At 35.2% G+C, this 27,876-nt stretch overlaps 2 protein-coding genes and 1 long non-coding RNA gene across 6 annotated transcripts; 2 read left to right on the top strand and 1 right to left on the bottom strand.

Moving 5' to 3' along the window:
* Positions 1-69: 69 nt before the first annotated feature.
* LOC140013108 (uncharacterized) lies at positions 70-2,310 on the bottom strand. The gene is made up of 4 exons (XM_072062188.1): positions 1,670-2,310; positions 1,032-1,291; positions 650-832; positions 70-482 (listed from the first exon to the last, which is right to left on the bottom strand). The coding sequence occupies exons 1-4, from the start codon at positions 2,034-2,036 to the stop codon at positions 165-167; spliced, it is 1,128 nt and encodes a 375-aa protein (XP_071918289.1). The 5' UTR covers positions 2,037-2,310; the 3' UTR covers positions 70-164.
* Positions 2,311-3,332: 1,022 nt separating this feature from the next.
* On the top strand, positions 3,333-4,228 carry LOC113703771 (uncharacterized). Its single transcript, XR_011820112.1, has 2 exons — positions 3,333-3,671; positions 4,155-4,228. It is a non-coding gene; the product is annotated as an uncharacterized lncRNA (long non-coding RNA).
* Positions 4,229-10,217: 5,989 nt separating this feature from the next.
* LOC113704075 (omega-amidase, chloroplastic) lies at positions 10,218-18,115 on the top strand. 4 transcript variants are annotated; one of them, XM_072061660.1, is made up of 12 exons: positions 10,220-10,635; positions 10,755-10,871; positions 11,933-12,157; positions 12,781-12,874; positions 13,407-13,481; positions 14,114-14,192; positions 14,947-14,962; positions 16,201-16,281; positions 16,482-16,564; positions 16,781-16,843; positions 17,356-17,390; positions 17,494-17,545. In XM_072061660.1, exons 1-11 carry the CDS (start codon positions 10,291-10,293, stop codon positions 17,366-17,368), a joined length of 1,191 nt encoding a protein of 396 aa, XP_071917761.1. In that variant the 5' UTR covers positions 10,220-10,290; the 3' UTR covers positions 17,369-17,390; positions 17,494-17,545. The 4 variants fall into 4 exon arrangements, with proteins under 4 accessions (XP_027081516.1, XP_071917761.1, XP_071917760.1 ...); XM_072061659.1 differs by having other exon boundaries at positions 17,356-17,407; XM_027225715.2 differs by lacking the exon at positions 17,356-17,390 and having other exon boundaries at positions 10,218-10,635; positions 17,494-18,115.
* Positions 18,116-27,876: the final 9,761 nt, after the last annotated feature.

The raw sequence follows: 27,876 nt of genomic DNA, 5'->3' as shown, positions 1-27,876 counted from the left end.
ATATCAACATGATCTGAAAAGCTAACTTTCGGTATAAGTTGCATATTTTGTGCTGGCAACCGGCAAGCATTAATCAGAAAACTTGCATCTTCCTGAGAATTTTTTGGTCAAGTACAATCCATTGTTGGTCCAGACTGAGTGAGAAGTGCTGACTTGGTGTAATATTAGTACTGTGGAGGCCTAAGAGTAGAAACATCAAGTGGTTGTGGAGCTTGGTGAATCCTATTATTGGGCCAGGACATGATATGAATCCGGATGCTATCCAATTCTTCCATTGCTGAAGTGAGTGTTTCCTTAATTTCAGCATTGTCACAACAATGTATTAGACCGTCAGAGCTGACTGTTGAAGGCATGAGGCTCCTTCCTTCTAACCGCGAGATCACGACCAGATGACCAGTTTTGTTTGCTTGCTCAAGTAAGTCCCCGAGACCAGCACGTTCAGCGGCTGTTTCTTTTGTTACAGAATGGACATAGATGAAACCCTGGAATGAACAACAGCATGAGTAAATTAGCAGCTTAATTAAGAAATGAAAATTTTGTCAAAGTAGTTTATTGTAGGTCTGTCAAGGACTTTTGTCTAATCCCTGGTTTTGTTCCTGACAGAAGACTGCTGATATTTATCAACTGTAAGGGATGATTTTTCTGTCACCTCATCAATTCTGCTGATGTTCATTCCGAATCTGGTTTCTCCTTTTTCTGGTGTCAACTTGAATGACACCTCTGCAACCCCCGGGAGAAACCATAATCTGATACCTTGCAATCTTTGGACATCTGTAGTGTATTTCTGTTGCCTGATCCTTGCACTCTCTTTTCTCGGGATGTTACTTCTCTTCTTTGAAAAGAAAACAGAAAATATAGAGGGTTCAGATTAGTTCCAAAGTTCCTTTGGGGAATTCGAAGCTTAAAGCAACAAGTGCATTAGTATTAATTAGAAGGATGAGGCATGCGGGTAATTTTATACGTTCTCGTGGAAGAGTGAATTGGGTGAAGCAAGCTGCTAAATTAAGGATGTGAGTAGTCAAGAACAATACCGAGTTGGTAATTTGCTCTGTTTGAATGTTAACAAACACAAGGGGAGCCCCTGAAGAAACAGCTGCTGAAAACCAGGCCATGGTTCTCGTTGTGGTGGCTTCAATGTTGTGCTCTCTCTCCAGAGGCATGAAAAGAATGGAACTAACAACTGTAGACCCCTCATCCGGAATATAGGTCCCAACTTTCATTTTCCAGTCGTACTTTATCGCTTCTTTATTGAATCCCCTGGAGTCCATAGTCACTATCTTCCTACTCATTTCTGTATCAAGTTGACATGTTACTGCATAGTTTCTTAAATTTCACTTCATACAAAATGCTAGTAATTTGGGGGCTACAATCATACATGAAATGCATAACGTTCCCTACTGTAGCCAACCTATATGGATATTGTAGTTTGGCCCTGCAAAAGGGGTAGGAGAAGGCAAGAAGCTGAACCTAGGTGGTGACCTAATCAGCCTTTACCTATTGGAAAGTGGTTCTAGATAGGACCAGCATCAGAACAGACATGTCATTAGCTACGATAAACTTTTCAGAATCAGATGGGAACTGTAGCTGAAGTTTTCTGATCTATGCATCATTTGATTATCTGAGAAAGTTAACTGTACAATTGGCTTCTAGAGAGAAAAACATCACGTACCTTGGAGTGCAGTACATTGTTCATAAGTTAAATCTGCTAAACCCACAACATGCCTCTCATCAGAGGCTGCTCTAATGGTAAACCTCCTTTGCAACTTTGAACATCCCTTTTTCACCACACATGCTTGGAGCTTGAGTACGCTATCCCCTCTCCTCACCTTCAACCAAATCACTTCAGTCTGTCGACTAAAGCTTCCAAGTTGTGAACTAAGTACTGACCTTGCCTTGGCTGGTACGAATGTGTTAGCAGCAGCACCTGCCGCTATGCCTTCTATAATGTCTCCAGGCAATGGCATGCTCTCGTCCCATTCTTCTGCCACTTTTTGCTTCACTTTCTTCACACAAACCACTCTCTGATCACTGCCCATTTTACTTCGGCCTTAAAATTGAGCAATGTTAGCTCTTCTTCAAAGAGTCCGACAAATTTATACTATACTCTTCCAAATATGTAGTAACTCTGAGATGCCATAGATTAAGCATAATACGGACAAATCAAAGTGAATTTATAGTACTCAACGTTTAGGTTTATCGTAAAATGATCTTGGTTTGATGCTACGTACATTTGGTGTCATAGTTGGCGTTATGGCATATGAAGTTTAAAATCTTAAAAGATTCCCTTTAAATGCTGCATTGTGGGTGTCATCCCTACCATTAGATGTTAACAATGTTTTTGTTTTCTACTTATTAGCTGGCTTTCACATTTCTTGTTACTAAGAGCAACCACAGCGCGGGTGTAATGGGGAGCCATTACACCGCTCCATGACACGGCTCCCCATTGGAGCCGTGTCATGGAGATGGGGAGCCGTGTCATGGAGATTACAGCCGTGTCGTGGAGATTACACGCATCATGGATATGATGCGTGTAATCCATTGAAGGTGGGCCCTATGGCATTTGAAGTATCAAATATTTGTTTAATTTCCTACATAATTATTTTTAAAAAAATAACAATATATTATTTTTGAAACATAGAAAAAGATATATTATTCAAACTTAAAAATTAATAATATCATTTTTACAAAATAAAAAAATTCAAAATGTACAAAATTTAACAAAAGTTAGTACTTTATTTTTTAAAAATAACAAAATTAGTTTTAAAAATTACTTTATTTATTTATGGGATATGAGTTATGCATTATTAAAATAAATATTTGATTAATTGTGGATCCATGCTTTTACACCTTGTGGAGTGTAATCCATTGTGAGTGAAAGTGTAATAAAAGAGGAGAAAGTGGAATGCTGACGTGGCATGTGGATTACACTCCACAAAGTGTAATAGCATTGTGGATGCTCTAAGCTTAGCAACCATTATTTTATGGGAGAATGACATTGATTGACCTAAGACAGAGCTTTCAGGTTTCTTGTTACTAAGGTTAGTAAACAATAGAGCAAATTATCCGATTGGCTACTAAACTTTTACAATTGTCAAGTTTTGGTCACTCAACTATTAAAAGTCTGGTTTTGACCACTAAAATATATAAAGTTAAGATGCAAGGCCATTCCGTTAGATTTAGCCGTTAAGTTCGCCGATCTGTCTGTCCGCACGATTTCCAAGACAAAAGGCATGGTCAATTTAGGAAGTTCAACACTGGCCATCCTCTTAAACAACTTCATCTCCTCTCCAACAGAGGAGATCTGACTCTGATTCCCCTATGGCAGAAGAAACGTCAGCCTCTGATTCCCCTATGGCAGATCTGACTTGCATGACTGGTAACAAAACATGTACCAGTTTAGGAGCAGTTGGGAGTGCTTCAGGAGTCATGCTTTGTGATATTTGCTGCAGTGAACCTGGTTTCTGGCGAGATTGTTGTTGTATTCTTTGTTGTAAGACCGTAAGTTCATCTTATGGTGGGTATAGTTATATTAGGTGCCAAGCATTACTAAATGGTTATGCTTGTGGTCATGTTGCCCATTTAAACTGTGGTCTCCGGGCTTATATGGCTGGTACAGTTGGGGGGACTATTGGTTTGGATGCAGAGTACTATTGCAGGCGCTGTGATTCAAGGTTGCAGGCGCTGGTACAGTTGTAGAAGAACGAAATTACATACCTCTCCCTTCAAGTACTTCGAGTACTTTGTTCTCTGTTGAGGAAAGAAGGAAGAAAGTGAAGGTCAGGCATGCATCTGGGTAGATAAATTCCATGGATCTGATTTCCAGAGTTTCTAATTAAATTCAAGTTTTTTGAGATAAGGGTCCACCACCCAAACAAAATATAGGTTGGGGCATCCATCTGCAGATGTCTCCTCCGCCAAGTGAGAAAGAAGGAAATGTTTTAAGGTCTTGAAGCAAGGGATTGATTGGGTTGCCTATACATAGGGGGACGGGACTTAACAACTGCACCTGGCAAGGGAAGTAGATATCTATTTTGCTTACACAGATCAGTACTGAACTGGAATAGCATCCTCGCTCATCACCTGTTATTTCGGGAAGCAAGAAGGTATCCTTTGATTACCTACCTTCGACCAATAACGCATACTTCGGATTCAAGGTTGGATCTTGTTTCACATGTCAGAAAACTTCTAAAGACCTGTGAATCTATCGACTCTCGGGATGACATTGAAATGATTCTGAGTGTTGGAGAGGAGATGAAGTTGTGTAAGAGGATGGCCAGTGTTGAACTTCTTAAATTGACCTTGCTTTTTGTCTTGGAAATCGCACGGACAGACAGATCGGCGAACCTAACAGCTAAATCTAACTTTATACATTTTAGTGGTCAAAATCAGACTTTTAATAGTTGAGTGACCAAAACTCGACGATTGCAAAAGTTTAATGGTCAACCGGATAATTTGCTCTAAACAATATTATACGGCAAAATGACCTTGATTTTAGAGAGTGCTCCAACAAAGGAGCACATTTCTTGTGCTCCTAAGCTCCTGCAAGCACTTCCCGTTTATTTTTATTCATCAATGCCTTCATCTTGTATTAGATGGAGTCATTGTAATTGGAAAAAAAAAAAAAAAAAAAAGGAAGAAGAAGAAGCAGTCTCACACCTTTCAGATAAATAATCATCTGAGTCATTAACTGATATATCGATACACACCACAGATAGCAGATACTCCTCAAGATTCAGATAGAAGACTCTCGGACTTGTTGCAAAAGCAATATAACATCCTTATGAAATATATATACTGCAAGGTACAAAATTGTTGTACCTTTTAAGGCATATCGAGAACATCTATCTACAATTTGATCATCCATTTACCCAGCTAGCGAGGTGCCATTGATACATACTCGTTACATATTTTTTATGAGACATACTCATTACAGAATTAACGTACGAATCCAACTCTATTATGCACATTTGGATTTTCTTTTTCAAATGGAAAACAGAAGGCTCTTCTTAGATCTCTAATTATCGAGCCCAAAATTTCCTAAAAACTGTAGGAGTTTTATTACATTGGTGACTTTCACCTTCACGTACTGAGTTCTGCAAAAATGTTTTCCAGCTTTTGCTCAAGCACCTGTATTTCTGCCAAAACTTGAGCTCTTTCTTCAGCAGTAGCAGCGGTTAAACTCTGTTGTTTCATTGATATTTTTCTCTTGATGCCTTTTATCTGAAACAATGACACACACACACAAACAGACAGATGAATTATGTAATTTATGTGTGACAAGAAGAAGAGAAAGGAGACAAAATGAGGTAGATATGAAGAGGAAGATAGGAAAGCGAAAATAACCCCAAGAATGGAGCAGCATAACAAACACATACACACACACACGCAAATGAGTGCATGTAAGTAGGCACACACAAGATCGTGGACAGAGACCTTTCTGTATGGCCACCTTGACAATCCACCCTGCCTGCATTTCTTCTTGATCACAGTAGGGCAGACTTTCAATTTTCTAGCTGCAACAGTTATGGGAAGATGGAAAAAATCTGAGAAATCTTTCAATTTCATCTTGCCTGTCCTCTCCCTCTGCTCTACTCAGCAGCACAAATGACAAATTAATCAGAAGAAAGATTGAGGGATAAAGCCATATTCTACAATTAATTCCCATAACACTGTAGTCAGAAATGTGCTGCAGATGTCCAAGACGAGTACAACTAACCTGTGCGGCAAGTGAGCTCTTAGAAGGTTGTCTACCGCCCTCTTCTCCCTTGTCTTGGGTAAGAATTTCTTGCCTGTCATTCCTAGCAAGTCTTGATCCATAGTTCTCTGGCTTTTGTAGACTTGCAATGTCTTGTTGGTTCATCTGACCAATATCCGTTTGAGAACCGCCTATTAGAAAAAGTTCATCAGTGGACACAACACAGTCTCATGCAGCTCTATAGACAGTATATTGGACCAATTCATGGGGTAACTCTTAATCATCCTGGCAGGTTTCTTAAAGTCTATCAAGCAAAAAGAGGAGTTAAATAACCTGAGAACACTGAAGATGGTTGGAGAAAAGGGTCATCATGGTTCTGTTTCTCATTAAATCCAACACACAAGGCCTCATAGAAAACTGATAGTGGATCTTGTATCATTGTGTAGCCTTCCCGCTTGCGTTCTTGGCAATACTGAACTAAGAAATTTTTCACACTGTCTATGCTTTCCTTGCAAAAGCTGAAGGATCAGAAATAAAGAGCAAATAAGTTAGTTAGTTGAATATGAAAAGGACTACACTATAAGCAAGGCAGAAAAGTGAAAAATTGCTGGATAAGTTTCATATCACTTACTCGAACATCCGATACTGATGGTTTCGAGTAGACCAGTCCATTTCATATGTATCAAGAACTCCATGACTGATAACTCCCAGTCGTCCATGAATCTCAAAATTTGATACTTGTGTACCTATCAAAAAAAAAAAAAAAAAACCAATGTGATAAACGTAAATCGAACTATCCTCCATTAAAACTCCGATAAAACTACAACTGGCCCAACGAAAAAAGAAGGAACAGTGGCAGGATTTGGCAGAAGCTCACCATTAATGTGAATAATTTCCCTAAGTATATGACAGCAAGAACAGTTATACGGAGAGGGAGGAACAGGCCAAACTGACAGTTGCATTGGATTCCCAAAACCAGAACTAGCCTGGGGAGGCATGGCACCACTAAAATCGCTCGAGTTATTTCCTTGGCCAATAATCCTTTCTCCATGAATTCCGGAAGAACCCGCCTCACAGTTCCCTGCTGCTGCATTGCCTCCAGTGGACTCACTGTTAATCACCTCCCATATGAATGGATCAGAGAGGGGATCATTAGGATCCAAAATGTTATCGATACCAACTCCTAGAGGTTGAGATTGAGGGAATAACATAGGATGGCGAGAACTGGGCTCTGCAATTTCAGGAAATTCGGCTAATCCCAGACAAGGAGTTTCATTGTTAAACATTAGGATTTGGTCTGCACTGGATGGATCATCGGTCGGGTCATGGTAGGGAACAATGGAACAGTGCTTATTTTCCATTTCTTTTTTCGCCATGATGATTATTTGTTGGCGACGCTTGGTGGAGACCAAGCGCCGCAACAAGAAGGAAAACAAAGCGCAGAAAAATCTTGTGTCTGAAATTTGTTCTGGTTTTAAAGATGAAGAGAAGCGGGAGTTGCAGTACAGGCGGTTGAGTACCGTTGAGAGGATGACGACGTTTGGTTTGATTTTTAAATGGGTTAATTTCACATACCTCCATGAGGTTTTTAACAATTGCAGAAAGCTCTCCTCAAATTCTAAAAATACACTTACCTCCCCTATTTTCACTATTTAAGTAACATTCTAGACCCAAAAGGTTATACTTTTTTTCCAAAATTTCTATAATGCCCTTGAGTTATAATTCACAACAAAAATGTAAAGGAAAAAAATGGTTCACAGTTTCTATTTCATTTATCTTTATTTCCTACAACTATTACCTACTAATTAACATCCAAATCACCATTAAATAAATGCTTATCTTTGTTCTAATGTTCATCTTTTACCTAAAATTTCTTATGCAGACCATTGTATCAACTATAAACGCTACCTCATATACCCAAAAACTTACCTACAATCTCATAACAATATCAAATTTTACTTAATATACTATAATATTCATCAATATCCTAAAATTTAATTCCATGATTATTGGATTGCACAAAATAATCTAATATCAATATCCAATAGCTCCATTGGCACAGAGTCTAAAATCAATCAAATTCTCTTTATAGGAATAATATCAATAATTGTAAATCAAAAATAGAAACACAATGCAATTATAAATATCTATCAAAAACATTTTTTTTCATGATAACCTATACTTGGTTCCGATCCACTTCTTATACTTAATTTTTATTTTTTATCACTGTCACTATTTTCATCTCCATCTAGTTTGATAATGAAATTAGCACTCAATTTGTCATTTGACAAATTTAATTTGCTAATAAATAGTACCTATCAACAATTGGAAACAAAAATGGGCGCTAGGAAACCATTTAATAATAATGGAAAATCGAGAATTGGGAATAGATACCAAGATATATAAGTATTGGTGGTTTACCATGTATGATGATTTTATTAGTAGATATAGTACACATTTAGTTGATAACAATAAAGCACAGAAAAATCGTGTCTGCAACTTTTTTCTGGTTTTAAAGATGGAAAGAAGCGGGAGTTGGGGCACAAGTAGTTGAGTGCCGTTGAGGAAGACGATGTTTGGTTTGATTTGTAAAGGCCCGTTTCATACGCAGGAATGGATGCTTGTGTTATGAAAAAAAGTATTGAAGAGGTGATTAGTGAATTTGTAATGTCTATTTAAGAAGAAGGTGAAAAAAAATGCGAGAAATATGAGAAATAAACGGAAGGTAATGTAAAAGAAACTAACTTATGTATTAAAGAATTGTAATCTACTCAATTTGCAAAAATCACTAAGTAAAACAAGAAGTTAGTGCAAGGACGAAAAGAAAATAAGAATAGAAAATAACACAAAGATATAAGAAATTATTGACATAACCGCATAATAATTCATAATTTAAAATTATCTTTGACCATAATAATTTCATACAAATTTCAACACTTAATGCAGCCATTGTGTGTAAATTTATCTGAGGATGAATTGCCAATGAATATAGTTTAGAAGCATCCTTGAAATTTACTTCAATTACAAATTTCTCTAGTGAATTTTTCTAGATTGTGCCTAGAACAAAAACATATAACATAAAATGGCTTCACAAATGATGCTACTATAAGAAAAAATCGTTGTCATTCTTTTACTCTGGTACTCATGGGATGAAGTACACAATAGTAATTCCTTAATATCAATAAAAATATTGTTAAATAACTTACTAATTTTTTACAAAATTTTGTACCATGATAAATGAACCACCAAAATATAGATGTTTGCTACTCAAAATCAAACCTAGTTTCTGAAGAAAAGAAAGTTAAACAATTTAATAGAAACAGTTAACAATAAAGCAAATTATAGTTAGATGGACACTTCTTGCACCAATTCCCAAAGATTATAACTCACATACCAAAAAGAAATAGTAGGTTTTTTTAAGAGAGTCTTATTAAAATTTTATGTCTAGTATTTCCATTTTAAGTGAATGAGGAATGTATGCGTACTTTTTAAAATCTTGAGAAAGTTCAGTAAAATTATTAAAAATCTCAAGAGAGGCGTCTGAAATTATCCCATTATATAAAAGAGAAAAACTTGAATTTTGCACTAAATACAAACACAAGTATAGTTGAACTCTTAAAAATAGAGCAAATCACCAATTTAGTCCCTAAACTATTTTACTAAAGCCAACATAGTCCCTAAACTTGATTATGACCTAATTTAGTTCCTTAACTATTTTTACATAACCAAAATAGTCTTTAAACTTTATTATGAGCCAATTTAGTCCTTCAACTATTTTGCTTAAGTCAAAATAGTCCCACACCTATGTTTACATGGCTCATCCACCCAATTTACTAAATTTTTGCACCAACAATTAGGGGCAAAATAGAAAATTCAGTCATTGCCCTTATTAAAACAATAGAAAAACATATATTTGTGAGAAAACGGACAACGAAATTCAACCATATAGAGAGAGCAAAAAGACAAATAAAAGCTTCTTAAGGTGAAAAAATTAGAGCTGATGCCTAAAAAAAAGTTCACAAGGATCCAAATCAATCCATTAGATGGAAATATAGGGGAAAATAACATGATAAGATTATGCAAAAAAGAAAAAGAAAAAAAATGTGCTAAGTTGGAAGAAGTTCTTTTTTTTTCCTTTCCATAAAATTCAATTCCATTGTCAGTTTCTCAACAAATATCGATTTGTTCCATGGTTTTAGAAAGGGTTATGCTAGATTTCCTCATTTGCCCTTAATTATTGGTGCAAAAAATTTGATAAATCAGGTGGATCGGCCAAATAAGGATTGAATTGCCCTCGTAAATATAGGTGAGGTACTAATAAATTGACTCAGTCTAAAGTTTAGAGACTATTTTGGTTTTAGAAAATTGTTTAGGGACTAAATTCGTATTTTGCTCCTTAAAAAGATATACCGCACTCTTCTCTATTTATTTATTTTTTGATATCTGTAAAAACAACACAAACGACATCGTGTAGTTTGACGTTGCCCTTTGACCAGTTGATTAGACTTTGAAGTCTGAAGTGGCATTAGCAAGGCCAGGCTGAGGCAGCTGGAATACTCAATACTGAGATGGGGAAGGAAAGAAGGAAATGAACAATGAATTTGAGTGGCTGCTTCTTTCTTCCCAAACAGTCTCCATTCTACCTCTTCTCCTTGTCTTATTGTTATTATTCGGCTGCGCCGTCTTTGATTCTCCGGCCGTCTGTTCCGCGCTCTGTTCTACGCCTTACTACTCCCTTTCTCCACCGTCCTCCATCTCACCACCTAAATCCAAAACGTACAATTAAAAGCAGCAGCACCTGCCTCAAGTCAACGCCTACTACACTCTCAGCAACAGCAGCAGCAGCAGCAGCATCAGAATCATCGTCATCCATGGCGGCTTTCTCCGAACAAGCTAGGGTTCCCCCGGCTCTGCAGTTACCCACCCCTCCCATAACCAAGGCAACTTTAATTATGAAAAGCTTTCTCTCACATTTGCTATTATTATCTGTTGTGTTTTAATTTATGTATTGGTGAATGTATCTCTGATTGAAAATTATTGGTTTTATTGTTTAATGTAGTTTAAAATTGGTCTCTGTCAATTGGCTGTGACGCCGGACAAGGAGAGGAACATCCTTCATGCTCGGACTGCCATTGAGGAGGCTGCTGAGAAAGGCGCTAAACTCGTCGTTTTACCCGTAAACTCATGCCCTTTCACCATTTTCCTCTTTCATGCCCAACTTATTCTGAAGTGTGAAAATTGAGTTATATGCTTGCTATTAGCTTTTCACCTTTTTTTTTTCTTTTTTCTTTTTCAAGTGTTTGAATTTGTTATTGATTAGTCTTTGCTAACGATAGCTAGAAAGAACTTGTTAGCATTCCAATTTCAATATTTAATTATACTTGTGAAATTTGCAATAAATTGGGCTTGGAAAAGATGAATTTCGATTGTTTTGGCTATAGTTGGAGGGGAACTTGATAAACCTTGTTTACATTTGGAAGCATTGAATTTTTTATGGGGTTTAGATTTTATCTCTCTCTCTCTCTCTCTCTATTTGTTGCATGATATTGTTTGAATTCTTCAAGTTATCTAGACATTGAAGATACCAAGGATTTGTCGTAACTCGGAAAAAAATTCGTGTATGAAAACAACTTTTGGATCTCCATGCTAGAAATTTGAGAAATTCCAGCGTGTTCCTTGAACAATAAAAATTTTGGAATTTTACTATAGTTTAAAGGTATTTTCTTGGTTTGAGGATCAGTGCATGTAAATAATTTTGGAACAGAAACTTCTGGATCTCCATGCTAGAAATTTGAGAAATTCCAGCGTGTTCGTTGAACAATAAAAATTTTTGGAATTTTACTCTAGTTTCAAGGTATTTTCTTGGTTTGAGGATCAGTGCATGTAAATAATTTTGGAACAGAAACATGGCCAACATATTGAGACCAACAGTTTCTCTTCTTATAGCAAGATGAAATATATTCCAGTCATTTTGATCTAGTGGATTTATCTCTACTTGCTAAATGTTTGTACTGCATCTTGGCTTATGTTATAAACATAGGCTTTATTTATTAAGTTGAGAAGAGAAGGACCACATTAACTCTGGTGTTAAAACATTTTTCCCAACACTGAACTAACTTTTCTATGTCTTGTCTTATTGCATAAAGAATTGATGCAGTATTCCTCCTAAGAAATTCAGTTTGATTGTTGAATTTTGCAAGTGGTATGAGATGAAAGTTATGTTTCCCTCTTTTTCAGGAAATATGGAATGGTCCATATTCAAATGATAGCTTTCCGGTTTATGCTGAGGACATCGGTGCTGGTTTTGATAAATCTCCTTCTACGGCCATGTTGTCTGAAGCTGCTCGTCTTCTGAAGGTCACTATAATAGGAGGATCAATTGCTGAAAGAGACGGGGATAAATTGTATAATACTTGTTGTGTCTTTGATACAGATGGAAATCTGATAGCTAAACACAGGAAGGTATTTATCTTGTCTCCATTTCTTGTATTTGCTTAAGGCTATCTAATATGTGAGTCCAAGGAAAGTAATTTCAGTCTGATCAGTCTCCTGGTGTTCTTATTCAAAAGTATCTGTTGTTATTGAGTTCAAGAATTGTCATTAAGGGGTCGTAAATCCTGTGTACATTTTGTTGATAAGGAGTTTGAAAAATTCAGGATAATCTGCAGTTTGGTGATGGCGATGTTCTTTGACATGACAAAGTGCTTTAATAAATGACACATGCTCATTCTAGACTATTGTCATCTAGACCTTTTCTTTTTGTTAGATTTGTCTAGGCAGCATATCTATGTATATACAGACTGACAGACACAAAGGCACATACACACACTCACTCATACACATGCACATGTTTATTGTCTGGCCAAATTAGATCCTTCTCCAAGTTGTCCTTCATGTCTACTTGTTCTACTTCAGAATTAACTCAAATAATTTGAAGAACTTCTGTTTGAGCATCTAGAACTTCTATTAACAGTCAATCATATTATGGTTATGAATCACAAAAGAAATAGCTAATTACAGTAAATCATGTTAAAATTGTTTAACATATTGAAGTAAGTTTCTAATGTGCATCATACTTGTCTCAGATACACCTTTTTGATATCGACATTCCTGGTAAAATTTCCTTCAAGGAATCAAAGACTCTTACTGCTGGGGAGTCTCCTACAGTTGTAGATACTGGTATGCAGAATAGATGTGCCGTTGTAGTCTAAACTTCTAACAACAGTCCTGCTTCCTTTACCTTATCCTTTATGAGTTTACTCCTTATCATCAATTACTGAAAAGCCGCTATGGAGGCACTGGTTGCCTACTTATTTTATGAATAAATTTGGCAAGTTTCGCTTGCAAAAGCAATCAATATCTATGGAAAGTGTGATAGTGGAAAAAAATGAAGCACTAAATTGAAAACTAGGACAAAAGTGAATAGAACTTTAGTTATAGCATCCTAATTACACTATCGTACTGTTACCTTTTCTTTTGTTCAAGTTGAGGTCCCAAACCAACAAAATTCATTTTCTTTTAGGCAATTTAAGTCAAAGAAATACAGAAAACTTTGGGTAACCTCAAAGACGGAAAATATCATCTGATATTGGACTATATATATATTATATATATATATCTGTGTTTTTATACTTTATGTATTCTCTGTTGAACTCTTTGATAATGTTTATAATATCTGCTGCATATCTGTTAATCTAATCACTTCCTGCAGAGGTTGGACGGATTGGCATTGGTATCTGCTATGACATTCGATTTCAAGAATTGGCAATATTATATGCAGCAAGAGGTTTGTGCTGTCTATATGTCTTTTCTGATTCTTTTTCATCTGCATCTTAATAGGTAGCAAAATGATATCCATGATGTAAGTTTTGGTGAACAGAGGAGAGAATAGGTTGCAAGACCCTAATGGATCTAAAAATTCCCAGATTAGGATATAAACCTCGATTTCAAGTGGTGAAGTATTTCAGTTTAGTCGTGTGTCAGCATGAATACTTTTACAGCAAGATTATTGCTTTAGACGGAAGTTTATAATTCTTCAGTTCTGTATTGCTTTCTTATTACTAGGCTTGGTGCTTGATATCTGTTCAGGCTGTCTGCAGCATTGCTAGGCTTCGAGCTATTAGTTCCTTTGTGTTATTCTTAGTCTGTAAATGACATATATTGTCTAGTTAGTGACTACTGGATATATCTTGGGCTACTATCTTGTAATCTTGAGTTTTCTTGTGGGCTTCTCAACTATATCGTTTTCAATGCAACTGTTTGGTAAAAGGCATTAAATTAGATTGACAAGGGCTATAGATTCAGAAATTAGCACTTCTAATATAAGGCATGATATGATACTTAGTGGTTGCTTATGGACTTCTTCCTCATGCCCACTTTTTTTTGTTAACTATTATATAATCCTTTGGCAATCATCAGGAGCACACTTGATTTGCTATCCTGGTGCATTCAATACAACTACTGGGCCATTGCATTGGGAGTTACTCCAAAGAGCAAGGTGATTATACATTTTGATAGTTGGCTATAAATTCCTCTATGGTAACAGTTTTGTTTTTGACAATTGATTTTTATTACCCTGAATTGAGTCCAGTTGGACAACAATACGTTAGGCTAGCTTGGATTATTTAGTTCTTTTCTTGGCATCTTCATGGCCCAGATAGTAAACTATTCAGATAATGTTGCGTTTGTAAGAGAGAACTGAGCCTTCATGACTCATTTGTAACAAAATTATTTTCACATAGATGCAAAGTGAAAACACCTCACAAACAGATATTCTTGTTAGGTAATGCAACCTTTCCACTTAAATTAGAGTAGTTTTAACCTCCCGAGTCACCTTGTTGCACCTTTGCTTACTATTTTTGCTATAGAATGTGCTCAACTTTTTGTCCCTTGCAATTTAGTTGTTCTATTTGACCAAGCATACTGCTTTAGTGTTGTACATAGTTTGCCCTTAGATACAATCCATGAACTTAAGTTGAATTTAGATCTTGCCATGATTGCTAAATCCAGGCTGCTGACTCTTTTAGGTGAACAAAAATCCAATAATGGAACTTTTTCTCCCCCATCCTCCTCCCAGAGAAAAGAGAGCAAACAAAAAAAGAAAAACAGGGCCCAGTAGGACAAAGGATAAGTTTCTTGTGTGTTCTTCAATGTTCTTTAAGTAGTAATTACACTGGTTTTTAGTTCTTTTTATTGTGAAGTTCACCTGTTCTTCAACAATACTAAATAGTGTCTTCCACTTTTCTTTGCAGGGCCACAGATAATCAGGTATACTGATGCCATGGATCTTTCTCATACATATATATATATGCTTCCCTCCAACTGGTTCTCTACATATTGTACTACCTTTTGCTTATGTCTCTGTGTTCCTTATTTTCTGCTCTCATCAAAATTCCTGTCATCATGATTATTTGTTCTCAGTCACAAGTCTGCACCAAATGTCATCGCATGCTGTGCCCTATATTTTCTTATGCTTCCTTGCCTCATACATTCTCCTTTATTGGCAAATATTTAGTTCTACTAAATTAGTATTGTTAGGACATTCATTAGGGGGTCTTGGGTTCAAGACCTCACACTTACTCCAAAAAAAAAAAAGAATGTTTTCAAGAAGGAACCATTCTCTGGTAGTATTCAAGCAATCCCTTTAAATTTCTAATTTATACATGACCACCCTCCACAATCTCCAGTTCAGTTTTATTGTTCTTGGTGATCTGTTGACATTTAACTTGGAAATGGAAGAAGGTTAAAATGACATATTCCTTTCCTCAACCAAGGTAACAAGTATATGTACTCATTTTGTTTCTTTGATATTTCTATCTGCTTATTTTCCCTACTTCTCTTTTGCTATCAGGACTCATTTGCTCAAATTGTAGATCAAGGCCTCAAAAACATTCTCCAAATTAGAATCATTAATTTTTGAAAGTGAATTTGATGAGCTGGTCAAATTCAGATACTCGTAATTCATTCCTTAGATTGGTTAAAATTCATTAGTGGGGATGATATAACTAGTGTCACACTCCAGATGCCATACAAGTTCACTAACAATTCCAAATCAGGCTACATGAAAATTTGTTTAAAACTGGGAAGAAGTATGTTGAATGTTATGAAGAAAATAGAAACTGCAGTGGCAGGAGCACGGGCCTATTTTACTCTGTATAATTTACTAGGGATATGTGTGAAAACCCTATAAAATCATTAATATTCAAATTAGATGAAATGTGAATGATGATAGTCTGACCCAGGAAAAGGGGAAGATGAACATCACTTACTCTTAAGTTGGGCCAAAAGAACTAATGGATTTAAAAAGTTGAAATGCCCATCAGAATGAGCTAGAGTGAGAAAGACGATATTGAATTAAGCACAGATTGATATGGTTGGATGTTATTTTCGTTCAGCCGATCTTACTGGTAATAGATGACTGTTGGCTCTGAAATTTGTTTGAATGTTCTACATAATGAAACCAATTTCATCTTTAAATTCTTATTTTTCTCTAAATATTATGACAGTTGTATGTAGCAACTTGTTCACCAGCTCGAGATCCTGGAGCTGGATATCAGGCTTGGGGCCATTCCACTCTCGTTGGACCAGTAAGTCAAGGCATCGTTCTTTTATCTCATCCTTTTGGAATGTTGAGTGGCTTCTCAACAGGGAAACATTCTCTTCTAATCTGTAAATTTTGAACTGGGTTCCCTCACTCCAACCACGAATATAACTTTGATATGTCTATGTATATAGAAAAATTTGAAAGATTTAGTAATAGCAAACCATGAATTTGTCTATGTTGCAGTTTGGAGAAGTGCTAGCAACTACAGAACATGAAGAAGCTATACTTGTAGCAGAGATTGACTATTCACAAATTGAACTCAGAAGGTGAATGGTGTTGATTCTCAGGCCCCTTGCCCCATCCCAGCAAACGAAAAAAGGAGAAAGAAAACCATCCACACGCACATCACACAGTGTCTTCCCTTTTACGCATTATGATTTCTGTTCACGTGCTTATGCTTTTAACATTTCAAATTTTAATGTCATCTGCATCTGTTTCTAGTTAATGATTTTGTTCTCTTAAATCCAATTTGTTGCATGTAGGACTAATCTTCCACTGGAGAAGCAAAGGAGAGGTGACCTTTACCAGTTGGTAGATGTTCACAGGTTGAATTCTAAATGAATCTGTTGAAGAACATTATAAGTTGCTACTGATGTATAATTAATTGCATTAATCATCAGAAGTACTACCGTTGTGTGGAATAATATGAAACACTACTGAGTATTTGCAGCCACCAGAGGAAGCTCATTGGTTTACTTGCTGTGGCAAGTCCCCCTCCCTTGTCCCATCTATTTGTTAGGCGGCTAGCAGCATTTTCTTTTTTAAATCTATTTACCTGTGATCACAAAAAATTTTTGGTGACCTCGACCCTTCAAATTTTGGAGGAATTTAAGTTACAAATTGGCTGAGAAGTGCCATATACATCATCCTATCACTAGGTTCGATTGTCCCGAGTAACCTTCATGTTGTTTTGCCTTGGACTTGATAAAGAATCTCCCGTTTTTTAATTAGATTCTTCCTCATTCGAACATCTTTAATAGATAAGTAGCTTTCTGAAGTTCTCATTCCCGAAGTCTTTTAGCCACTGAATCGAGATGTTATGTTGACAATGACGCAGACATTGTGCTTAAGAGGAGGAGAAGATTGTGGGAGGTTAGCTGGTTTTGAGAGTGAGAAGATGCCTAATTTACTGTAACTTGGCTTGATTTTCTATGTAGCATATAAATTTGCATAATGTCTCGTGGATTGATATCAGGGTTGAATCTGGTCGGAAGCCAGTATGCATGACTGCTGTCTTAAAAACCAAAGCAAGGATCAGAACTTGGCAGTGCACGTGGAGCTTCTTAGTGCTTTGGCTCCGGACAACAACACAGAGAATTCGCTGTCAGAAACGGAGGGGAAAAGACAATATGCGATCGTTCGTTGGCGGCTTTTGTCGACAAAAGACTCGCTGTTTTCGTACCAAGATAATTTTGAAAGAAAGGAAAGAAAAGAAAAGAAGAGAAAAAGAAAGATCCAATTCGTTCATCCTCAAAAACAGTGACCTCTCCCTCACTCATGAGCAGATTTTCCTCGGGATCCCCAACCCACCACCATCTTCTTCCTTCACCATCCGCTTTGAATCTCTTGTCACTCACGCATGCACAGCCCTATTGGCATTGTTCTCTCTCTCTTTACAGCCTGTGTTTGTTTTGTTTCGTTTCGATTTGATTTTTGGGTAAGGAACAAGTACATTGATCTTTTTGGTGAAGAAGTGTAAAAGAATCAGTGTAGCAAGTGGAGTTCAAGTGAGGAAAAAGTCTGGAAAAGATAAAGGTTGTTATAATTAACTTTCAATATATACAGTTTGGTGAAATCCAAATTTTACTTATATGTCATATGTTGAGTCGTGATAATATATACACTATCAGTATATATAAGATTAACTCTTACTATAATTATATAAGCTATATTCTAGTCTTTGTATACATAACGCATTTTTTTTTTTTGAGTGAAAACCACAGGAATTAATCAATAGTTACCGTGATAGGAAGTATTATATGATATGAACATACCTTATGAAAGTGCGATACAATGCGGATGCAACTCATGATTGATAAAACTTGAATCCAGATCTGTTTGAATTCAATGTCCTCGCCTTAATATGTAAAACTTGGGGTTTCCAAATTGCTCAAGATCATGTAATGTGCAAATCAAGTTTAGTGCAAACATAGGGTGTAAAAAAAATCATCGCGAATGCTTTGTTTAGGTTTGATTTCTTGGTGGATTAGACAAAGTTTCAAATTCGAGATCAAAGTTACCCGACAATATATCATACATGAGCCTAACACTAGTAGATACTTGGTTGAAATCAAGCTTAACTAATGTAAAACTTGTCTAAGGCTCTATTTCATAATTAAGTCAGTATTCAGATCTTAACATGTTCAGATGCCTTTTAATAACTAAATAGAACGTCTGAATTAATTAAATGGTACTGAATTTTCTGGGCAAAACTTGAAAAAAAAAGTGATCAATTATTTACTTATCACTTAATATGATATACGCTCAAATGTATCAGATTTATTACTTAACAATTTAATAATTTAATGTATTCAATCTTTATATTCATATTTCAACTTTCAATTTTATTAAACGCATCCTAATTACTTGAGTCCAATGAGGTAACAAACTAATCACTAATAAACTCTTAAAGAGCGTTGTCTCAAAGTAACTTAGCTTTATGTCTTAACCATATTAAAAAAAAATTCTTTTAAGTACTAGCATTTGGATCGACTTGACTACAAAAGAAAATAAACAAACATCTTTGGTTCAAGTTTAGAACTTTCATAGGTTTTTTTTTTTTTTTTTTTTTGTCAAATGTCAACAATTTACGCCTATGCCTACTTCTACTTCTACACTATGAGAATTATTTTTTTTTTATCAAATGTCAATAATCTACACGTATACCTACACCTGCTTCTACTTCTACACTATGGAAAAGAGAACAAACCCAATTGGATAATTGGGAATTGGAGGGGTCTAAACTACTTCTACCTACACCTACTTCTACTTCTACACTATGGAAAAGAGAACAAACCCAATTGGATAATTGGGAATTGGAGGGGTCTAAACTACTTCTGAATTAGATAGGTATACCAATTGAATTTGAAAAAGTCACATATTAATAGCAATTGATAGGAGGCATGATAAAATTCTTAGACCTCCCACCTCACAAAAACCTTAAGTGCCTTTGTAGTGGTTAATAGCCCAAGGGCGTTGATTTAGAATTTTGAGAGTTTTTTTTTTTTCTGGACACGATAAATTTTAATTTATACCTACTTTTACTTTATACTAGGGAGAGGGGGAACCTAAGAACGGTCAAAGGAGGAACTCAAAGGGATTGAAACACCATCGGTCCGTTCGGATGTCCATTCGGATGTCCATGCACTCCCTGGCGAAATTTGTTTAGAAAATTCTGGATTAGAATGCTGGTGAAGGTGAAATTTTGAGAGGTTGATGATACGAATTCTTGCCGACAAGGGGTGGGACAGGGATAAACGTGTCAATAAATGATTGAAAGGCATGTTTTAGATTTGAGAAATTCTGGGGGCACAAAAGCAATAAATGGTAAGAGTGATGTAAGGAATGGTACACCTTAAAGCCGAGACATCAATTCCGGGGCTCTGACTCACACGTGTCAGAGCGACTGGTTCACGTGCTGATGGCCCTCAGTCGGAGTCCGAGCCCTTGTGCATGATGCAACCACACTCCTCCAATCATTGGTCCCACGTATTACTTATTCAACACCAAACGCTCTGTCCGTACTCGATGAGAAGTTGGATCAACTCATGGCCGCGTACGCCTTAAACTGATTCTCATCGAGGGTTTGTTTGGATAGGGTATTATTTGAAATAATTACTATAATATTTTTTATGATGTGATATATGTGAAATAAAAAGGTAATTAGGAAGATAAAAAACTATATTAGAAATTGTAATGGTGATGTCAGCAAATATATTTGACCAAATAATCTGCTGTCCAAACAAACCCGCAGAATTGAGTCAAGAATGGAGCTCGGTTTAATTTTATCAAACTTAAATTTAATTTCGAACCTAATGAATTTTTAATATAAAATTTGAACTCGAATCCGACCCCAAGTCTAGATAATTTAGATTAAGTTATATTAACTACTGTGTGACGCGAATAGGAAGTTGATGTATGGTGTTGTGCATGCAATTTCAAACTCTATAGATGAAAGATTGTCTTCAAATCCGACTAATACTTATATTTATCAGAGCGCGATTCGAACTGCAAATTTATTTGTGATGTTATGCATGCAATTGCAAACCATGCGGATGAAAGATTGTGTCCGAATCCAGCAAGTAGCTTTACATTGTGGGAGAGAATCAGAATCACTGTCATGGTTAATACACTATCATGGTTTAATAAACGCCGCGTAAGTGAAATTTATATTTGAAATTCAAATTCAACATATGCAGTATTCATTCAACTATGACAGTGCATACATTATCAGTGTATAGAAAATTAATCTTTTATTTTTTTTTGATAGGTTTAAAACTTCTATGTTATGTTTAAACATATAGTGTCAATTAAAGCTCAAATTGCAAACTTGAAACTATTTTGAAAAGAGGAGGATATTAAAAAATAACAAAGAATGAAAGACAGAAAAGATGCAGACGGCAATTCAATTCAAATGAGAGATCTTCATTTAGGCAGACTGGATCACTACACGCATATCAAAATGTTATAAGACTTGACTCGATTTGAGCTTTATATTAACTTGTTCAATTTTCTCTTCATCGTCCTCCTCATGGCCTTCAACAAAAGCCAAATTTGATTGATTACTGTTCTCGCAAGCCTAAGCCATTTATTAGACAGAAGATGGACAAATTTGGTGTTGATGAACAGGGGATAAAGTACAATTGAGATTGATCAAGGCAGCGGGGGAGCCATCCAACATTGTGGCCTCCATGAAGTAATGTACTTGGAGACAATATACAAATATAAGTTGGCTGGTTAGTAGACAATGTTACGTGTTAAGAGACAAATTTCCAAGTTGATTTGTCAATGAATCCAAATCTTCAACAGCGTTAAGTCTTGAGGGACAAGGTTCCTAGTTGATTATCAAGGAGTCCTTATGATTCAACGATGTTAAGTGCAAAGCGACAAAGTTTCATGTTGATTTGTCAAACAGCCCTATCCTGCTTATAAAAATTTATTGGCTGCTTTGAATTAGTGTTACGGTCTGACTAAGAGATATTTTAGGTGTTGTATTTTTAGAAATATAAAATTTATTAGCGAAAGTGAATAAATACAAGAGAGAGTAGGCAAGATTAAATAGGAAAACGGTATAAATGCAAGAAAAGATAATAATTGTTAGTGTATATATACGGTATAAACGGTAGGTAGATTAGGTAAATGTTAAGTGTATTAATGGGTGCCTTTATTAGAAAAATCCTTACTGCTATTGGGATGGAAGTTGATGTTCATACTTCTTTTGCTTGATGAAATTATTATTTTTCTTCCAAATATATGACACTAGAAGTTAATGGTTGGTTGTAGGTAACAGTTGATTATTACAACCACACTTTTATTTTGTCTCCAACTCCAAGCTTGCGGCTGGATAATAGGATGAAATTTTTTTACTGCAGGTGAAATTTGAACCCCCATCTCTAACCCAAAAAGGGACTGAAGTCCCTCCCTAGTAGCCATTGAGCTAGCCAAGTGGTTGAGTAAATAAAAACAATGGGTTTTTCTAAGTATTCGTTAACATATTTGAATTATACTCAACTTATCATGTAAATATACACACTAATGATTATTACCCTCAATTTCGTGTATATACTTTTTCTAATTGACTGTACTTTTGCAAAATTTTAATACTGTACGTGACCAAAGACACTAAAACTTGAGGAATATTTCCAACTGCAATGTGTACAATTAATACGAAATTGTCTCTACGCATTTATAGCCTACTTATGAACAATCTTTTCAAAGTAGAACTCTTGTCTATTATTAGAGTTATTAAGCTTGATTGTCAACCACAATTGTGGGAATTAACGGCGAACGGGCAAAAATGGTTCCATTTATTTAAGCGAAAATAATTAGCGCGCTTCGTCGACATAGTACATTTGTAGAGCCAATCATTAATTGCAGCTGGCCATGCAGAGAGCTTTGGTTGCTGTTTCAAGTAGCTAATCTGACGTTAAAGGATATTGGATAGTATTTTCCAAGGATGAATACCAATAACTTTTTCTTTTGAGGGTTCGATAGATATTCCAAATTTTATAATTAAAGAGGAATGCCAACGATAAAGGTTTGAAAGAATCGAGAATTTCACGGCCACTCGACTAATATCTTTTTTGTCTTGAAAGCAATGTAGGTTTTGTGTGACTTAAGTATACTACAAATGCCCAGTGAACATCTGTTAGACAAAATCTTAATTTTTAATTCAAGTTTGAGTATGATTGAACTTCGAAAGTTCATGTATGTGAATAGAAAGATGGGAGTATAAGTATTCGTATCAAGTTAGTCACGTATATTCATGTTGAAATTGAAATCCAACAACAACTTAATTAACAATATGCATACACAAACTTCTTGAATTCCTAATTCTTGGTGATCGCTGGATCCCTAATCTTTGTTATACTCAAAGTCAAAGGCACCATCACTTAGGGGAAACTTCCAAGCCATATTCAAGCCATACTCAAAGTCTAGTTACGTACTATCTATCAATCCATATTGGAAAAATCTCTTTATCCATTAAAAAAACAGGTGCAGTCCCCTTGTCTCAAAACATTAATAGAGTAGTGAAGTACATTGCACGAACACCTTATCAGTCTCTGTCCATTTTTTTTTTTTGGTTAATGGCTGCTACGTACCATCTTACCTTTGCTTTGCATGAATGGGAAGCCATTAGCGAGACCAAATGGCCAAACCCGACTGCAACTGGTAAGCTTTTTCCAAGACCCCTCTCTTTTTTAAGAGTTCAAACAAGAAAGTGATGGATCTAACATTATTTTGCGTAGAATGTAGTAATAAGCATGGACATTAATAAACCAAAAGAGGAAAGCATGTGATCTTGGCCACGACGCAAGAGGGCAGAATACCTGGCAAAACCATGCCCTGGCTCCATATTCCATTCCTTCCATGGTGTGCTAGTGTTTCTGGGCTGGTATTATTGTGAGTTCATAAACTCAATTCCTACAAATCGCTTTCGGTCTCTCTGATGATTTAGACTGCTTTATGGATGCTGTAGACAATGGAGACATGAAAATTCTTTCAGTGGACTTGGTTTCATTGTATCATACCTGCAATATATATGTCAAGATTAATGATTTATTGATGACCCGCAGGTCACACATGTACCTAGATACTCAACAATTTGTCACCCACGTGGTGCTGGAGAGTTTGATTATTCTTCTTTCCATTTGATTTAATGCGTTGCAGAATCTTTTGATTTTTGTTTGTTTTCAAATCCATTTCTTGAAGAAAAGACCAACTATTTTCCGTTAAGACTATATTGCATTTGTGAATTAACATGGGCTTTTTAAATTTTTTTTTTTCAGTGTAAGAGGTCTCAAACATGGGATCTCTCACTTATTCGAACGTGGGATCTCTCGCTTACACTCTTCCCCTAATCACCCAACCCGTTCTTGTCCCGAATTAACATGGTTTATTTACGTTCAAGTTTCATAAAGCACTAAAAGCGTCATTTTTTGTCCTTTACGTTTATCAGAACATTCCTTTTCCAAAATGTGTTTCTTTGGATTAGCCATTATTTAGAAAAGACAAATTTTTTTATTACATTATAAACACGTTCACTAATCTCCTTTAAATATTTTTCAATCTCATACATTACATCACAAAAAAATACTACAGTGTTAAAGTGCTATTTCAAGAGATTTTTTCAAATAATCTTCTATCCAAACACGCTTCTTAGTTTTTTTTTAACCTAAACCTATAATTTTATTTTGGTTTTTAGTTCTTCCAATCAAGATGCTTAACAGCTGTTCTATCCTGCATTGAACCCAACTGCATTTTTTTTTTTTTTTTGTGGAAACTAAAGGAATGATCATATGGTTTGGGACTCAAATATTCTAATTTTTTGTTTAAATTTTAATTCTAGTAGGATTTATGACGTATCACTGTTGGTTGTAAAATACTACAAATTGATGGTAACCAGAAAGGAAAAACTTTTTTTTAAAAAAAAAAAAGAAGAAGAAGAAGAAGGAGGAGGAAGAAAGTGATTCAGCTCCTTAAAATACCCTCTCACTTTATTCCGTTCCTTCAGTTCGAAGCCAAAATCATTTCGAACATGAAATCAACTGTTCCTAGAAATTCTGCCATGATTGAAATCATTAAACCTTTATTATCTGCCCTTTTTCAACATATGTTCTACCCTGTCTGTATGAACAAAAAGGAAAGCAAAATATCAGCAACTTGACTTTCGAAAATTAAAAATCAAATCGTTATGAAAGTTGCATTTATTTGAACAGAGCAAAAGAGTCATAATTCACCTTTTTATCTTTTAACTTTCTTTAATTCCAAGTCTCCAAAATTGATTTGTGGTTACAACTTAGAAGGCTCCTCCTCTCTGTTCCACCACGATTAATATGAACCTAATGATTTACTTCGTCGAACTGACATTAATTACTTTCCTTTTTCATCTTTTGAATTTAAATTTTCTCGAAGAGAATGCAACTTACCTTTTTCTTAGGCTCCTTCACTGATCGAAGTTTCTTCAACTTTCAATTAGAGAAGGTCAACTTTCTTAGGCTCCTTCCATGAGATATGTAACTCAGTTTTTATCTGAACGTCCGAAGGGAAAAAAAAAAAAAAACACTGTTTCAGCTTGTATTTAGTTAACATTTAAAACCATTCCTCGAAGTTCATAATTTCTTTTGTGTTCATGGATATTCTCATCATCATTATCAGGGCAATCAATCAACATTTAGGCTCTCCTAACATCATTGCAAAAGCTGACTTAAAGGGTTAAATCCGGCTATTAATTGTTCATAAAAAAAAATGGTGAATTATACTTTACCCCTCCTGTGGTTTAGTATTTTTTTACATAACTTCCTATAGTTTCAAAAGTTATACATAACTCTCTTATGGTTTGGATTAAAGTATCACAATGACGGAATTTGTATTCTATAACGGAGTCAACTAAAATGTCAAAATTACCTCTATGTAAAGTTGAAAATTATTTATTAGTGATAAGGTGGGTTATATGCCAATGTGTTACATACAAAAAATTTTATATAAAATTTTCTTGAAAGAAATTTGGTTTATATGAGTAATTTGGTAGTTACAATACTTAGAATGGTTGTAGGTAGTTACATTGGCAAAATGTGATTAGGGTAAAAATTAATTTTTATAGGAGTAAAATTGAAAGTTCAAAAGATGACAAAAAGTGTTTATACTAATTGCCATTACTCAAAAATTATATATAGTGTACATATTTTGAAAATCGTAAGGAGATTATGCGGTAAAACTCTAAACTATAAGAGGGTTATGTGGTAAAACATAAGATCATAAGGAGTTAAAATATCATGCATATTATGTTTATATATTTTGGTCATTTTAATCATTTTAGATTTTCAACAAGGGCAATCTCGACAATTTTGTAGTTTTCACTACAAAGGATCAGTTTCGTTACTTTGACACTTTAGTCCAAACCATAATGGGATTATGTATATTTTTGAAATCGCAGAGGATTTTGTATAATTTTATAGTAAAGTGTATATTACCCCAAAAAAAAAATAGAGGACAAACAATACAACTGCGCAAGTGACAGCAATTTGATGGTGGATACTCTATAATGGCATAAATAACATTAATTACCCACCAAAAAAGTAGACATCATTTTTCTCTTCACTAATTAAGTAGGTTAAGATGGCTACTCGTTTTTTCCTTCCACTATTGGTATTCAAATGACCAAAATAAAATACTCGCCTGAAATAGGTTTTACATTGATTCATCTACTAATTGGACCACCGGAAAAAATGAACAGGGTACAAAGCCGGTGCGATCCATGTGCAATGCTTTGACTATCTTTTAATTCTGCGTTTGTTATTGGTGAATTAATTATTTTTAATGTCACCAGCCGATCGACTATCCAAAATTACAAACCGTCCAATCACATTTACAATTCAAAAAAAAAAAAGAATCTTACATTTTTATGTAATTGAATTTATAATTACATGGATGGAGGGGGACTAATACGTGATTATGGAACTACCTACCGCTTTTGGCATTTTCAATTTCTCCAATCACAATAATTTTAGGATTGCTTAAAGAAATGATTTTTTTTTTTGTTTATAAAAAAATTTTTAATGGTCCAATTGGGAACGTTGGTATTCAGATATATAGTATCCATTTTTCAGATTTGTTCTTCGATATCGTACATATTTGATAATATAACTTCTGTCATTAATACAGGTTTTAATAAAATTACGACGTTTTATCGGAAAAAAATAAAAAAATAAAAACCTACCGTGCCTCATGTCCCCATTCCAATCCTAGATGGAGTCCTAATAATTCTAAACTATTCAAGTTTAACTAACTTTGATCAATAATAGAAAATTCGATGTGGATTCATACTTGATTTGTTCATATTGATGTTACACATTCCTCGACTTTCAAAAGTTCCCTACTTTTCTTTTCCAAAAGAATGTTTGAATATGGATTATTAGTACAAACAAGCCTACAAGTACTATCATTACCACAATTGCCACCCACTATACTGCACTATCAATTTCATGAACAGAACATTTTGTCCCCAAAACCAGCATTTTGCCCCATCTGCCACTTTAAACACTTGTCCAGACTTCTACTTTGGTTAACTGTTAATTATTAATCTTTTTCTCCTTCTACGATTACATTTTCCTCTTCATATCCATGCAGCAGACTACTGTACTGTATTACAGATTAACTATATTCTTTTTCTTTTTTCTTTTTTTTCTACTAACACTTTTGTCCAGACTTCTGTATTGGTTTATTAACAGAGTAAATCTTATATACATTGACAATATATACACTATCAGTGTAGGAAAGATTAATTCTTATTAATATTAATCTTCTTTTCTCCTTCTACCATTGCATGGAATAATCCCCCATGCAGATTTTTTTTTAAAAGAAAGAATACCATATTGCAGATTTTTTTTTCCTTTTCTATCTCTCTTTTTTTTTTTAAAAAAAAAAGAATACAACAAACAAGCATACAAAAAAGGAAGGTTGGCCCACTATTAATTAAACCTTTAAAATTACCATCCACTCACTGAATTGCAACAATTTCTTCCAAAAAAAAACTTTTTGTAAATAGACGATTTTTTTTTTTTTGCCTTTCTTGACAGTAGATTATGACCATGATATTTGCTGCTAGGGCAGCATTTTGGCTTTGACTTACTTTTTAAAGAACAAACTCAAAAACACAAGTTACTTGAGGCAATATGCTTTGCGGTGTAAACTATGTATTGCTGCTTTATACTCTGTGTCTTTGTCTGTTGTTAATCATGATGGAAAAGCACAAGGGTGCAATAATAATCTTTTCCCATATACGTAAACATTTGTTTTGCTCTGTTATTATCATAATCAAGGCCTAATTAGATGGTGCTTATCATAATCAAGGCCTAAC

Source organism: Coffea arabica, chromosome 8e (assembly GCF_036785885.1).
Source record: "Coffea arabica cultivar ET-39 chromosome 8e, Coffea Arabica ET-39 HiFi, whole genome shotgun sequence".
Classification (NCBI taxonomy): Eukaryota; Viridiplantae; Streptophyta; class Magnoliopsida; order Gentianales; family Rubiaceae; genus Coffea; species Coffea arabica.
The sequence above is the reverse complement of the archived record's forward strand: the minus strand, read 5'-3'. Positions and strand labels throughout refer to the sequence as shown.